The sequence below is a fragment of the Hipposideros armiger genome, unplaced genomic scaffold (assembly GCF_001890085.2).
Source record: "Hipposideros armiger isolate ML-2016 unplaced genomic scaffold, ASM189008v1 scaffold_1031, whole genome shotgun sequence".
Taxonomy (NCBI): Eukaryota; Metazoa; Chordata; class Mammalia; order Chiroptera; family Hipposideridae; genus Hipposideros; species Hipposideros armiger.
Genome location: NW_017732381.1, coordinates 117204 through 131935, shown reverse-complemented (window position 1 = coordinate 131935; position 14732 = coordinate 117204). Strand labels below are relative to the sequence as shown.

Genomic DNA, 14732 nt, shown 5'->3' with positions numbered 1-14732 from the left:
CGGCGACTCACGGCAGCCCAGCTCCAGGTTGAGCTGTTGTTCATCATCTGAGCTGTGGAGGGCAGTGTCACTGGCCCTCATATGTGGTATCCGAACCAGCGCCTTCTGGCGTCCCAAGCCAGTTCTTAACCATCGTGCCATTCGGCCGGCCCGAGATGTTACTTTCTTTAAAGTCCATTTGTTTCACTAGCATGTCTTAGTGTCAGTAGTTCTGGGTCAGTTTTCCCAGGGGTGCTTTTGTACATTTAAGTTTTTATTTCAGGAATTTTTTCTTGAATTATTTAGTATTCTTTTCCATTGATTTTATTTTAGTTTTTGGGTGATTCTGTTATGTAGAAGTTGAAATGTCATATCAGTCACCATCTCTTAGTTCTATATTTTTTTGCCCCATCTGCCTCTGTTTCATCACTTATTTCCCTTACGTGCCCTGTGTGTCTATTTCTTCTCATATTCCTCTAATTCAGCGTTCATTACTGAAAGTTTGCAAATTGCTGCTTGTTTCCTGAACTGTATCTAATTTTCCTCATGTCTTGTATAGCTGTCTTGTTTCTGATATAAGGCCCTCTTTCATGGCCTTTGTTGTGTGCCTTATGTTAGGTGATAGTTTCCTCCATCTTGTCTGCCTCCATTGCCAGTTGGTTTGTCATTCTGATTGTCATAGTATTACCCTGAGTTGGTCCCAGCACAGTTGTCTCCCTGACTCCTGTACATGAGAAGGGTGAGACTACTCCAGGTCAGCTGTCCTCTCTGCAGAGCTCTCAGCTCTCTATTTTCCTCGACATATTTAAAATAAACCTTCTGTGTGGTCTTCTGGATCAGACCTTTTGAGGTCTGCCTTATTTGGGTGGTGCCCTTCAGCCTGTGAACCTCCTCTTTCCTTTGTCTTGCAACCCTACCCTGCTCTTTAAGATGTCCTCCCTAGCGTTGTGCCCTCAGTACAAGCTCTGTCTTCCTGGAAGGCAGTTTTGCTGGTATTTATTTGCACAACCTTGAGAGCTGGGGCATACCCAGCATTTTCTGGTCTCACAGTCCTGCATGGAACCTTGCAAACCTTTTTGCAGTCCGACTGGAGTTTTCCTTTTTGTTTGTTCTCCAAATGGTGTTCCCCATCTTGCTTAGTTAAAGGCCTGTATGAACTAATTCCAGGCTTCATCAAGGCAGCCCAAATGAGTTGCTGTAACCTGTTTCTCTTTCATGAAACTCACTAAATTCACTAAACAGGTCTATTTAAAATATACAGAGGTGCCAAAAAATTGTTTTTTAAGAAGGAAAACTGTATTAAAATTTTAATACTCAATATATACCGATAACAAAAGATGAATACAAGTCACATTTGACTTCTAAAATTACAAGAGGTGCTCAAAGTGGTTACCATCAGCGTCCAGACACTTCTGATACAGCGAACTACTGTTTGAGCAACGTTGACCAAAATATCAACTTGTATAAATTTTTTATGCACCCCCAGTATACAATTGTAGTTTTAAATACTATAGCTTATGAAACAAAAGGTGTCTGAATTAAAAAGGAAGAAGTAAAACTCATTGTTTGCAGATGACATGATATATATATAGAGAATTCTATAGAGACTCCACCAAATAACTATTAAGAACTGATAAATTCAGTCAAGTAGCAGGATACAAAATTAATATTTGGAAATTGATTGCATTTTTATATACGTATAATGCGCTATCAGAAAGAAATTATAACAATCCCATTTATAATTGCATAAAAAAATACCCAGAAATAAATTTAACCAAGGAGGTAAAAGATTTGTACTCAGAAAACAAAAGACACTGAAACAAGAACTTGAAGAAGATACAAATAAATGGAAGCGTATACTATGCTTGTGTACAGGAAGAATTAACATTATTAAAATGGCCATACTACTCAAAGCAATCTATAGATTCAAAGCAGTCCCTATCAAAATACCAATGGCATTTTTCATAAAACTAGAACAAATAATCTTAAAATTTATATGGAACCACAAAAGACCTCAAGTAGCCAAAGCAATCTTGAGAAAAAAACAAAATTTGAGGTATCATGCTATTTGATATCAAACTATACTGCAAGGCTATAATAATCAAAACAGCATGGTACTGGCATAGAAACAGACATATGAAAGTCTGACAATTAAGTTCGTCAACTCATCCTAGAAAAATGCTACATACCTCATTGCTGAATATCACTACGGTCACTCTTGGGAAACTGCACCAATGCCAGTGCCTAGTCCATGCTTCAAAGCAATTTTGGAACTCTTTCTGGAATGGCCATCAGAGCTGTCGTTGTATTACACTTGATGTCCTGAATGTCATCAAAATGCCTTTTCAATATTTTCTTTATCTTTGGGTTAAGAAAGAAGTCATTGAGAGCCAGATGAGATGAGTACGGAGGGTGTTCCAATATAGTTACTAGTTTGCTGGCTAAAAACTCCCTCACAGACAGTGCCATGTGAGCTGGTGCATTGTCGTGATGCAAGAGCCATGAATTGTTGGTGAAAAAAAGTTCAGGTCGTTTTCGTCTCACTTTTTCCCGCAGACTTTTAGCACTTCCAAATGGTAAATTTAGTTAACTGTTTGTCCAGTTGGTACAAATTCATAATGAATAATCCCTCTGATATCAAAAAAGGTTAGCAACATCGTTGCAACAAGTTTCCAAATTTAATGAATGTGTGTCAGACCTGGTATCTCCTCTGGCAAGGGAAACAAAAGAAAAAATAAATGGGACTACATCTAACTAAAAAGTTTTCGCACAACCAAGAAAACCACCAACAAAACGAAAAGACAGTCTACTGAATGGGAGAAGATATTCTCCAGTGATACATCGGATAAAGGGGTAATATCCAAAATTTATATAAAGAACTACAACTCAAACAAAAAATCCAATTGAAAAATGTGCAGAGGACTTGAATAGACATTTCTCCAAGGAGGACATACAGATGGCCAATAGACATAAAAAGATGCCCAATGTCACTAATCATCAGGGAAATGCAAATTAATACCACAATGAGCTGTCACCTCACTCGAGTCCTGATGGGCGGCATCATCAGTAAATCAACAAACAAGTGTTGGTGAGGATGTGGAGAAAAGGGAACCCTCGTGCATTGTTGGTGGGATTGCAGATTGGTGCAGCCACTATGGAAAACAGTATGGCAGTTCCTCAAAAAATTAAAAATAGAACTACTTAATGAAGTAGCAATTCTACTTCTGGGTGTTTCTCTGAAGAAATCCAAAACACTAATTCAAAAAGATATATGCAGGACCGGCCGAGTGGAGCGTTGGTTAAGAGCTGGCTTGGGACCCCAGCTCTGAGCAGCAGGGCCCCAGTTTGGGTCCCACATGAGGGCCAGTGACACTGCCCTCTACAGCTAAGGTGGTGAACAACAGCTCGACCTGGAGCTGGGTTGCCGTGAGTTGCCAGCAACGGCATAGGCTGCAGCCCCTGCTGCAGTGAGCTGCCGTAAGCTACAGTGTGTGGCTGGCAGCCAGCGTGAGTGGCTGGCAGCCAGCGTGAGCGGCCGGCAGCAGGTGTGAGCTGCCGGCAGCAGGTGTGAGCTGCCAAGAGCCGCCGTGAGTGGCTGTCCAGAGGCTGGCGACTGATCTGCCTCACCCGGGAAGAGCGCAATGATAATACCAACATGGGCCAGTGAAGCGACGTCCTCCACAACTAGACTGAAGAACAAAAAGACAGCAACTTGTCTGTTCCCATCTCCCAATTCCCCAGCATTGTTCTGCCGGGAGCCACTGGATGTCAGGGGCACTCTGTCTTAGAGTTTTAAAAGAATTGAGTTTGGAAATGACCAGCTTAATCTGAATGGGCTAATTATCATTTAATATCTCAATGCTATTTGGTTAATTAAAATATAGTCTACAGAAGTCAGAATTGGCCTTTTTTGTGCTGAGCCGGAGGTCTGCAGTAAGGGTTAAGCCTGGCTGCTGACAAGCTGACAGGCTCTCAGGCCCGGGTGAGCAATGTGGGAAGGTTGCTAGATAGATCTCATTCTCCACTGTGCTGCTGCAAGCCTACGTCACAAACAACCTTGAAAATTACAGAGTGAATTGCCAGCCTGTTAGCAGTTTCTGTTACTTGCTTTACTTTGTCTCGCTTTGGGAACATTTGCTTCCCACTCCCTCAAACTCCACTCCCCGCCCCGGGGTGGGGAAAAATGGCTTACTAGCAAAAATTGTAACCGCCATCCCTTAGGAGTAAATAGACCTTGGGAAGGAAAAGGAGAATAGACCTTGGGAAAGAAGAAATAATGAAACTGTAGAAGACAAATGGGTAAAAGTTTATCTCTGGAAAAAATAGCTCAATGATGTAATGGTCAACTGTCCAGCATAAAAAGGGACATGCTGTAAAAATAAAGTGAGACGCTTCTCTTCTTGAAAAAGCGCTTCTGTGTCTCCACGCGTTTTTCCTTTTTTCCTCGCCGACGCCATCTCCACCAAAGGGATTCCCCTGGACCTGTGGGAGCTGGTCTCCCGCACTGTTCCCCTTCCCCAATTCCCCAATAAAATCTTAAAAAAAAAAAAGAAGATATATGCACACCTGTGTTCACTGCAGTGCTGTTTACAATAGCCAAGGTCTGCAAGCAACCTAAGTGCCCATCAATAGACGATTGAATAAAGAAGAGGTGGTACACATACGAGCGTATACAGTAGAATATTACTCAGCCATAAAAAGAATGAACTCTTACCATAACGACAACCTGGATGGACCTAGAGGGTATTATGCTAAGTGAAATAAGTCAGTCAAAGACAAATATCATATGACCTGACTTATATATAGAATCTAAAGAACAAAATGAACAAACAACAGAAACAGACTCATAGATAGAAAAAAAACCTGATGGTTGCCAGAGGGGAGGGGAGATTGGGGAGCTGGATGGAAAAGGTGAAGGGATTAAGAAGTACAAATTGGTAGTTACAAAATAGTCACGAGGATGTAAAGTAGCATAGAGAATATAGCCAATAATGTTGCAACAGCTGTGTAGTGCCAGGTGGTACTGGACTAACAGGGATCACTGAGTAAATTATATAAATGTCTAACCACTATGCTTTGCACCTGTAACTAATAAAAAATAATATTGAGTACAGTCTATAATAATTTTTTTTAAAGGTTGTGTTTATGTCAGTTGTTAATCACTTTTATTCATGGTGTACCAAATGAGAGCTTTATGCCCATGTAAGTGTGAGAGGGGAATTCTTTTCTGCTCTAATTTTTTTCATTCCTGGCATATAACAGCACCCAAGTGCCAGCATGGCTTTGGCCTTCAGCTTGTATTCAGGCCAAGTCTTGTCCCCTTTGGATGTCTACGTGAAACAAAGATTTTTTTCCCCTGATATCAGGAGCCAGACATATTATTTGTAAACATTGTATGTAGATTTTTCAAGTGTTCATTCAGAGAGATCCAATAGTTTTGTGTTGGCTTCAATAATTTTTAATCTTGCATTAAGTATTTGTCACAACTTGAAGTGTTTAAGATTATGTTTTCTAGAGAAGTAATTGATGGTATTAATGCATTGATATAAACCAGCCTATACTCCAGTTTAAGAAAAAAATGTCTACTTTATTCTTACTGTTTTAAGCCAGTGGGGGCAAAATTATGTGAGCATTAGAATGGATGAAATTGAATAGTCAAAATTTCTGACAAATGGATTTATATTCTATAAAGCCATATGCATGTGTCTCTTTAATTTGGATAATTGTGAATTGATTGATTTAGGAAACTCGGCTGAAAAACTGATGCTTAATATTGGCACTTAAATTGCTACTGACTCGTCAAGTTTTTCTGCCTGTCCGCAGCTGGGACCGCCATCACACCGTGTACACACTCAGTGGTAGAGAAGGGCAAGGGCCCCACCTGTGAGCCACACTGCATGGCGATGGGACTGGGCAGTGGCCACCTGGAGCCAACCTGCCCGAGTGGTAACATCAGCTGGCTCAGTCGGGGTCATTTAGTGAGAGCACACTAGTTAGCAGCAATTGTGTTGGGTCTAGGAGTGCATACCTTAACATATGTGTATGTGTGAATACAGAAAACACCGGAGCAGTGTGGGGCCGAGCAAGCCTGTCTCTCAGCCTCGGCGGAACATCGTAGGCTGCAGGATTCAGCATGGGTGGAAGGAAGGGAGTGGCCCTGTCACCCAGTGGAAAGGAACCGTACTGGACCAGGTGCCTGTGAACCCTTCTTTGTATCTTATAAAATACGATGGATTTGACTGTGTTTATGGACTAGAACTTAATAAAGATGAAAGAGTTTCTGCGCTTGAAGTCCTCCCTGATAGAGTTGGTAAGTTCTCTTTACTACTTGTGCTTTATATGTTTTAAAAATGATTGAAATGGGTGCTTTCTGATTATTCTTTTGTGTTATTGGTATTTTTACTTTTATTGGACCACAAGCACTCTATATTTAAAGCAGTCACCTAATCCCACAAAATTTGATCAGTGAATGTTTTAAAACTACAGTTCAAGGAACTGGGGGATATAAATATGTGTAAAATTGTTCCCCAAGAAGTTTACAATTTAATAATTTTAATTGTGTCTCACTTTTTGCTCACTGTACTTTGATGGGTAAGAATATTTCTCATTAGCTCAAATATATTATGTATTTATTTCATTGGATTATAATAGCTAAGGAATATGTTATGCATTTATTTTAGAATCTCTATATGAAGTTTATCTTTCATTATGTTACTACATAAATAGTAATTGTATATTCAGCTAAATTTAAGCAACCAAAATGTGAACTTTCTTATATATCCTTTAGGGTTTGTTTGCACAATGTTTGTGAAAATGAAGAGCTCTTTTTTAAAAAAAATATATTGTATCAGTTTTATCTTGCATAATTTAAATTCTTTAAGGTATATGGTGTTCGTTAAATGACTGATTTTATTTTTAAGAATAAAATAAAATATTTTTAAGATCAGTGTGATGGATACACCCAAGTTAATATTACTTTCTTCAGAGCATTTACTTTGAAATGTCTTCTCACTATTACAGTGTTATGCTGCTATTGCTTGAATGCTTATTTATACTTTTGGAACTGTCTTAAAAGCTTATACCATTTAACAAACATAATTCTTTTCCAGAGCAGCAAGTTTTTGTTAATCTTCCCTTTAGATAGCAAATGTTAAGTCTTTATTCATCCTGTACAAGCACAGTTCAGTTTTCACAGAAATATTTCTTTAAATTATTCCCAAAGATAACTGTGTAATAGTAAACCTTTGTCATTTTTAACATTTTTATCTATTCTAAGGGCTACTGAGCACCTTATTTTTCCTTATGAGGCACATTCTCTGTTTCTTCTTGATCATGATATCAGTGCATTTCCCACGTAAGAAGCTAACGTTGATGACTCTGACCTTCAGGGCTTAAAAAAAATGATCCATACCTTTGTATCAATTATTTGTACTAAATAATTATCATGCTTCCTTTTTCTAACCCAGAAGTTTAGTCTCCGTGCCTTTTAGGGCAAGACTACTAGCTCATTTGAAATTTACTACATTACCTGTGTTAGTCCATTCTTTCGTCATCATAGGACAGATTTTCATCTTGTTAAAAAAAAAAAAAAGATTTGATCAAACCAAAATTTCCAAAGATATGTAAGTATCTCAGTGTTTTTCTTCATAGTTCTGGGTCATCCCAGTTCCAAACAGTAGGCATGGATTGCTTTTGTAAATAGGAAAGCAATTTAGCAAAGGAAATACAATAGCTTCTATGCAAACCAGCAGTATATCTTGTGCCTAATTTAATTAATAGCTAATTATAGTACTCCCAATGATACTTTAGTCTGAAAAATTATGTTCCATGGAGGAAGAAAATAGTCTTTCCTAATTTGTTTGAGGCAGTACATTAGACTATATTTAGAATTTTGTTTTCCTTTAGCTAAAGGTGGAGACAAAAGTAAATCAGTGACTCTAAAAGCATGCGATGGTCCAGAGTAATGGTTCCCAAAGCGTGGTCTGGGGACCCTTGAGATTCCCTGAAGCCCATTCAGGAGGTTGGTGAGGTCAAATTTATTTTCATAATAATATTAAGATGAAACTTGCCTTTTCACTCTCATTCCTTCACAGTTACACACTGGAGTTTCCTGCCATTTGGAAGATCTATATAACTCAGCAAACGCAATATTTTCTGTATGAATAATGCATGACGTTACCAAATCATGTATTTGCAAAAATTCCATTTAAAGACCAAAAGATTTTGTTTTGTTTGGTTTTGTTGTGGTAAAAAACACACAATGTATAATTTACTATCTTAACCATTTTTAAGTGTACAACTCAGTAGTGTTATGTATATTCACACTGTTGTGAAACAGATGTTTAGAACTTTTTCATCTTGCAAATTTATAATTCTGTCCCCATTAAACAACTCCCCCTTTCTCCCTCCTCTTAGCCCTTGGCAACCACTATTGTACTTTCTATGTCTATGAATTTGATTATTTTAGATACCTCATAAATGGAATTATACAGTATTTGTCTTTCTGATTAGCTTCTTTAAGTATAATGTCGTCAAGGTTCATTCATGTTGTAGCATGTGTCCGAATGTCCTTTCTTTTTAAGGCTGAGTAATAGTCCATTGCATGTATAGACCATATTTATCTATTCATCTATTTATTCTTCTGTGGATGGACACTTCAGTTGCTTCCACCGTTTGGCTATTGTGAACAATGTTGCCATGAACATGGAATAAAGACCCTTCTGAACGCTGCTTTCAGTTCTTTTGGGTGTATACTCAGAAGTGGAATTGCTGAATCACATGGCAGTTCTTCGTTTAATTTTCTGAAAAATATACATACTGTTTTCTATCGTGTATAAAATTTCTCTATATCCTCACCAATGCGTGTTATTTTCTGTTGGTTTTGATTTGCATTTCTCTGATGATCAGTGATGTTGAGCATATTTTCATATGCTTTTTGGCCATTGATATGTAAGTCTAGCAGAAATATCTGTTCAAGTTCTTCATCCATTTTTTTGACTGAGTTATTTTGTTGGATTATAGTCTTTATATATTCTGGAGATAACTGTGTTTTAATTTATCAGTGTGACATATTTACTGATAATGCTTTCAGATTCTACATTGCAGTTAACCTTTAAGGAGCTACTTACTGTGTGTTGAGTTTTGATATAGTATCATAAAAATAATATCCAGAATTATCTAAAAAGACTAATATTGATAGAATACTCCTTTTTTAACAGTGTATCTTTCAAAAGAATACATATAACAGGTTGAATGCTGAAGCAGATATAAGAATCTAGCTGTCATTTTTAAAGTTAGACATAAAAGATTTGCAAAAATTTTAAATTATACCAGTTTTCTTACTAAGTTTTTGTTAGAAAATAGAGTATTTTTCATTAAAAATATATTTATGTAGGTATTTATAATTTCTAAAATATATATTGATAGTTGTCATCCATATAAACAGATGCTTTTTTATTTGCTCAAATGCTCAAAAATTTTTAAGAATGTAAGGATTCCTGAGATCAAAAAGTCTGAGAACTTCTGGTATGAAGAAATTAGTGGGATTTTGTTTTAACATTATGCACAGTGGGGAATTTTGTGTACTTTTTATTACTGCATAATTAAGCAAAGAAAACCACTGTATATGTTTAGAATGTCCTGATAAACTGGATAGCAGTATCTTTGCTAAGAAATTCTAGTCTTTGTTCCTTTGAGTTTTATTTAACAGAAACACTCATGAGTGAAAAAAGAAGTGCTAATTTTTTTTAGAGACATTTGTCTAAAACTTGAGGCCTGGAGAAACCTTATAATTAGTAGGAATCTCTGTAATTTCCCAGTATTACAAAAAAACAATCAGGCTTGTCATTTTTACCTTCTTCTTTGAAGAGTGTGGAGCAGGGATGCAGAGGGCTGTTGATAAACGTGTGTGGAGGCCGTGCTTCTAACCACACGGTGGTAGAACAGCTAGCTTCCCTAAATAATTCATTCATACAGCAAATATTGAACCACTGTGGGTGCGGTATTGGAAACAGGCCGGGAAAGGCCTCTGCATGCATTATGATGTGCAGGCTAACAGCAAGTAAACAAACACATGAAACAAGATAACTGCAGATAATGGTAAATGCCAAACAAAACTGGGCGAGGTGACTGACTGGTGGGGCTGCTTTCACCAGGATGGTCCTGGAGAGCCTGTGGGAGGATACTTGCTCAGGATCCAGCCCCTGAAGGTGTGGGGGCAGCGCATGGCCCGGATGGGGAGAAGCAGAGGGTGTCCCAGGAGAAGAAAGATGCCTGTGTCACTGGGGTGGAGGCAGTCAGGAGGAAGGTGACAGAATGGGAGGGAAGATGGCCCCTGAGAAGCACATGTTCAAATTATGAGAGGAAAGCACTGGAGCATTTTAAGCAAATGAACAACAATCTGGTAGAACTGCCACAAAGAACCCTAGTTGTTGTGGAAATAGATTGTAGGAGCAAGAGTAAAAACCTGTGCCTTGAATAGGTTAATTTCTTAGTTTTAATAAACAGTCTGTGGTTATTGATGGAAGATGGTAACATAAAGGGAAGGTGGGTGAAGAGTATATGGGAACACTATTTTTGCAACTCTTCTATAAGTCTATCATCTCAAGATTTAAAATAACTTAATAACAAAACATTTTATACCTTGAACAAACAATTAAAAGTACTAACTTATATAACAGTACCAAGAATAGATAAGTTCAGAAAAATAAGAAAAAAAACCAGATTCTTAAAATAACCTGATTTGGGACAAAATAGTCCCTATGGAATCAAATGTGGGTCAATCCAGCAGTGTGAGTTTGATGGCTGTCCTTAAACATGCCGGGTGACTGGTGTGAGCCAGTGTATCTTGTGGACAACATTTCAGGTAGCTTCCTGGGATGCGTTCAGTCTTCACAGTGCATATTCAGTAAAACCCTTTGTAAACCAGTGTTTGCTTTTTTGTCCCCAGCAACATCTCGAATCAGCGATGCACACCTAGCTGACACAATGATTGGCAAAGCGGTAGAGCACATGTTTGAGACCGAAGATGGCTCTAAAGACGAGTGGAGGGGAATGGTCTTAGCACGTGCCCCTATAATGAACACATGGTTTTATATCACCTATGAGAAAGACCCCGTCTTGTACATGTATCAGCTCTTAGATGATTATAAAGAAGGCGACCTTCGCATTATGCCTGATTCTAGTAAGTATGGATTGACAACTTTTATTTTTGACAGTTCAAAAGTAATTTGAATTTTAGAACAAGATATTTGGTTACTTTGCAGATACATTTTTTTATTTTAGTTATTAGGAATAAGTGATGATTCCTTCAGGAACACACCAAGCAGGTGAAATTTCTTACACCTTTGCTCAGAGTAATTTACTTTTTGTATAGATGTCCCTGTTTTAGACTTCGGACTTTCATGTGGGAGTATATAATATGGAGTCCTTTGTGACTAGCTTCTTTCAGTATAGTGTTTTCAAGGCTCATCCGTGTTTTATGTGTCTGTACTTCACTTTTTTTATGGCCAAATATAACTCCATTGTATGGATAGACTTCTTTTGTTTATTTGTTCATCTGCTGATGGACATTTGGATTGTTCTCTACCTTTTGGTTATTATGAAGACTGTTGATACAAACATTTGTGTGCAAGTTTCTGAGTGGGCGCGTGTTTTCACTTCTCTTGGGTATACCTAGGAGTGGGATTGATGGATCGTAGTGGTCATTCTGTTTGCAAAGCTGTTGCACCATTATGCATTCTTATCAGCAGTGTATGTGGCTCTGATTTCTCCACATCTTTACCAACACTGATTGTTATCTGACTTGTTTATTCTAGTGGTTGTGAAGTGATATCTCCTTGTGGTTTTGGTTTGCATTTCCCTGATGTCTAAAGATGTTGAATATATTTTCATTGTTGTTGGCCATTTGTATGTCTTCGGAGAAATGCCCTTTTTTAAATTGGGTTGTCATGCTGTTATTGAGTTATAAAAGTCAGTATTCTAGGTACAAGTCTTGTCAGATGCATGATTTATAGATACTTTCATTCCGTGGGTTCTCTTTTCACTGTCTTGATGGTGTTCTGAAGTGCATTTTATCTATTTTTTTTCTTTTGTTGTTCATGCTTTTGGTGGTGTATGTTATAATCCCTTGCCAAATCCAAGGCTGTGAATGCAGATTTACCTGTTTTCTTTTAAGTCTTATAGTCATGTAGGTCTTTAACTCTTCTGTTTAGATCTTGGATACATTTTGAGTTAATTTTTGTTTATGGTGTGGCTTAAGGGTCCAGCTTCTTTCTTTTGCATGTGATAATGCAGTTTTTGAGCACCATTTTTTGAAAAAACTATTCTCTCCCCTATTGAATGATTTTGTTGCCCTGTTGAAAAATCAGTTGATTATAGGTGTATGAATGCATTTCTGGACTTTCACTTCTGTCCCATTTGTCCATGTGTCTGGTTATGCCAGTGCCACACTTGCGTACATTGCTTTGCTTTGTAGTAAGAGTTTTTTTGTTTGTTTTTTGTTTTTAATTTTATTGGGGAATTGGGGAAGGGGAACAACAGCCAAGTTGTCCTTCAGTCTTAGTTGTGGAGGGCTCAGCTAACTCAGCTCCAAGTCCAGTCACCATCTGGCCGCCTGTCAGCAGCTCAGGACCAATCAGCTAAAGGTGCCGTGTTCAATCTTAGTTGCGGGTGGGTGTAGCCCACCATTCCATGCTGGAGTCAACCGGCAACCTTGTTAGGAGCACGTGCTCTCACCAGCTGAGCCATCCTGCCACCTCTTGGCAGCTCAGCAGCAGCTCAGCTCCGGCGCAGTTCACTGGCCCATGTGGGAATCAAACCGGTGGCCCTGTTGCTCAGAGCTCTTGCTCTTAACTAAGTGAGCCATTCCATCTGCCCTGAAGTAAGTTTTGAATTCCAGAAGTGTGAATCCTCTTCCTTTTTTTTTTTTTTTTAGTGTTGTTTCGGCTGTTCTGGGTGCCTTACAAAATTTATGTGAACTTTGGAATCAGCTTGTCAGTTTTTGTAAAGAAGTCAACTAGGATTCTGATGGGTATTGTGTTGAATCTCTAGTTCAGTTGAGGGAGTCTTGCCTGAACTGTTAACAGTTTAACTGTTAACAGAACATCTCGACAATGTTAAGCCTTCTGACCCATGAGCATGGGATGTTTTTCCATTTATTGAAATTTTTTTCTAAAATTTCTATCAACAGTGTCTTGTAGTTTTCAGAGTATAAATTTTATGTTGCTTTTATTAAATTTATTTATAAGTCTTTTATTCTCTTTGATGCTATTGTGAATGGAATTATTTTCTTAATTTCATTTTTGGGTAAGTCTGTTCTTTTTAAAACTAATCCATAGTCTTTTCTTAAACACATAGAGCCCTGGACAGACACTTGCTGTATTAGCAACGTGACAACATCTCTTCCTTTTTTTTTTTATTTAAGTCCTTCTGTGAACAAGCCAATCAGTGAACCTACTCGTGTTCATTAGGCTCTGACTTTCTACCTTCTGAGATTTTTTAAGTTCGTGTATACATTTATTATAAATGTATAATGGGAAGTATTTAGATAGGTAGGAATGATCATGAGATCATCTTTAAAAGCATTTCTCCAACCTGTATGAAGTTGATGTTTATTTTTTGGAGAGATGTCCAGTTGAAGTAAGTAATGTGGACTTGATAGTAGAAAGTGGGAGGTCATTTGCACATTCCCCCTCTCCTCTCTCACCATGATTTTATCCTCTCTCTCCTTTCATACCCCAAACTGCTAAATATTTTTGTGAGTGGTGTGGAAGCTTATTTGCCATTAGAAGTGGTGACGAGGCTCTGAATCCGAGAGCTCTGCAGTGGCATCTGTTGGGGAGTCCCTTGCTGCTTTGCTCGTGTTACTGTAAAATATATGGGATCATGCTTTTGGAATTCTTTTGTAAACATGAAGGGCCATGAAAACATGGCGGAATGCTGCTGCTTCCTGAGGGAAAGACATTTTTGAAGAGATATTTCAGCTTAGGTTTCCTCTTCACTTCCCTGTTTAAAAGAATTACTGCTAACATGTATGCTCAAGCATTTTGGTTGTATTGTGTGTGACTCTTAGTACCAGAGATAAGAAACGGGTTTGGGTTGTGTCATGCAGAGAGAGTTTATTGTAAACAGAGAGGCAAACTACCATTAACATAAATACATGATGCAAACTAAGGATACCTGTGAGAATAAAATGGTGCACTGCTAACCGTTGTGCCAGCACGACTGGCATAAGCCTGGTGGTCCTGGGCAAAAGCGGATGTCTGCTCACTCTACCTGAAGGCCCTCTGTTACTACCTGGAAAAGAGCTTGAGTTTTTCAGCACCTATAAGGGTTTCTTAAAATAAAATTGTTAACTGCCTAGCTCCATCCCCATTTCCCCCCTCCCCCTCCCTCGTTTTTCTCTTTCACTTTGTTTCTTTGTTGTTGGTGGTGATGGTTTGCTTTTATTTCATGTATGTTCCTAGAACTGAGTTCCTGCTAAGTCCTAGTGGCCTGGTGTTTCAACACTCATATTTTTCCCAGGGACCTTTTAAAAAGTACAGATGCCTTAAAGCGTCCTCAGAGATTAGGTTGTAATTGGTCCTGGGATAGAGTTCACTTAGCACCTATTTTTTGTTTGTTTGTTTTTTATTTAAGAGAAATTTTTTTTTATTAAAGTATTTTTTATTATGAAATACACATTTTTTAGAATTAGTTTCAGCTGTACAACACAGTGCAATAGTTATACTTTTTACCCCTCGAAGTGACAACCC

The 14732-nt window shown here is 38.2% G+C and overlaps 1 protein-coding gene across 2 annotated transcripts in view; it reads left to right on the top strand.

The window, feature by feature from the left end:
• Window positions 1-14732, top strand: part of SPIN1 (spindlin 1) — a 69675-nt gene that overhangs the window by 50639 nt on the left and 4304 nt on the right. For both annotated transcript variants that reach the window (XM_019631664.1, XM_019631666.1), the window contains exons 4-5: window positions 6036-6289; window positions 10928-11161. In XM_019631664.1, coding sequence (XP_019487209.1) covers window positions 6036-6289; window positions 10928-11161 — 488 coding nt within the window. The remainder of the gene's footprint in view (window positions 1-6035; window positions 6290-10927; window positions 11162-14732) is intronic.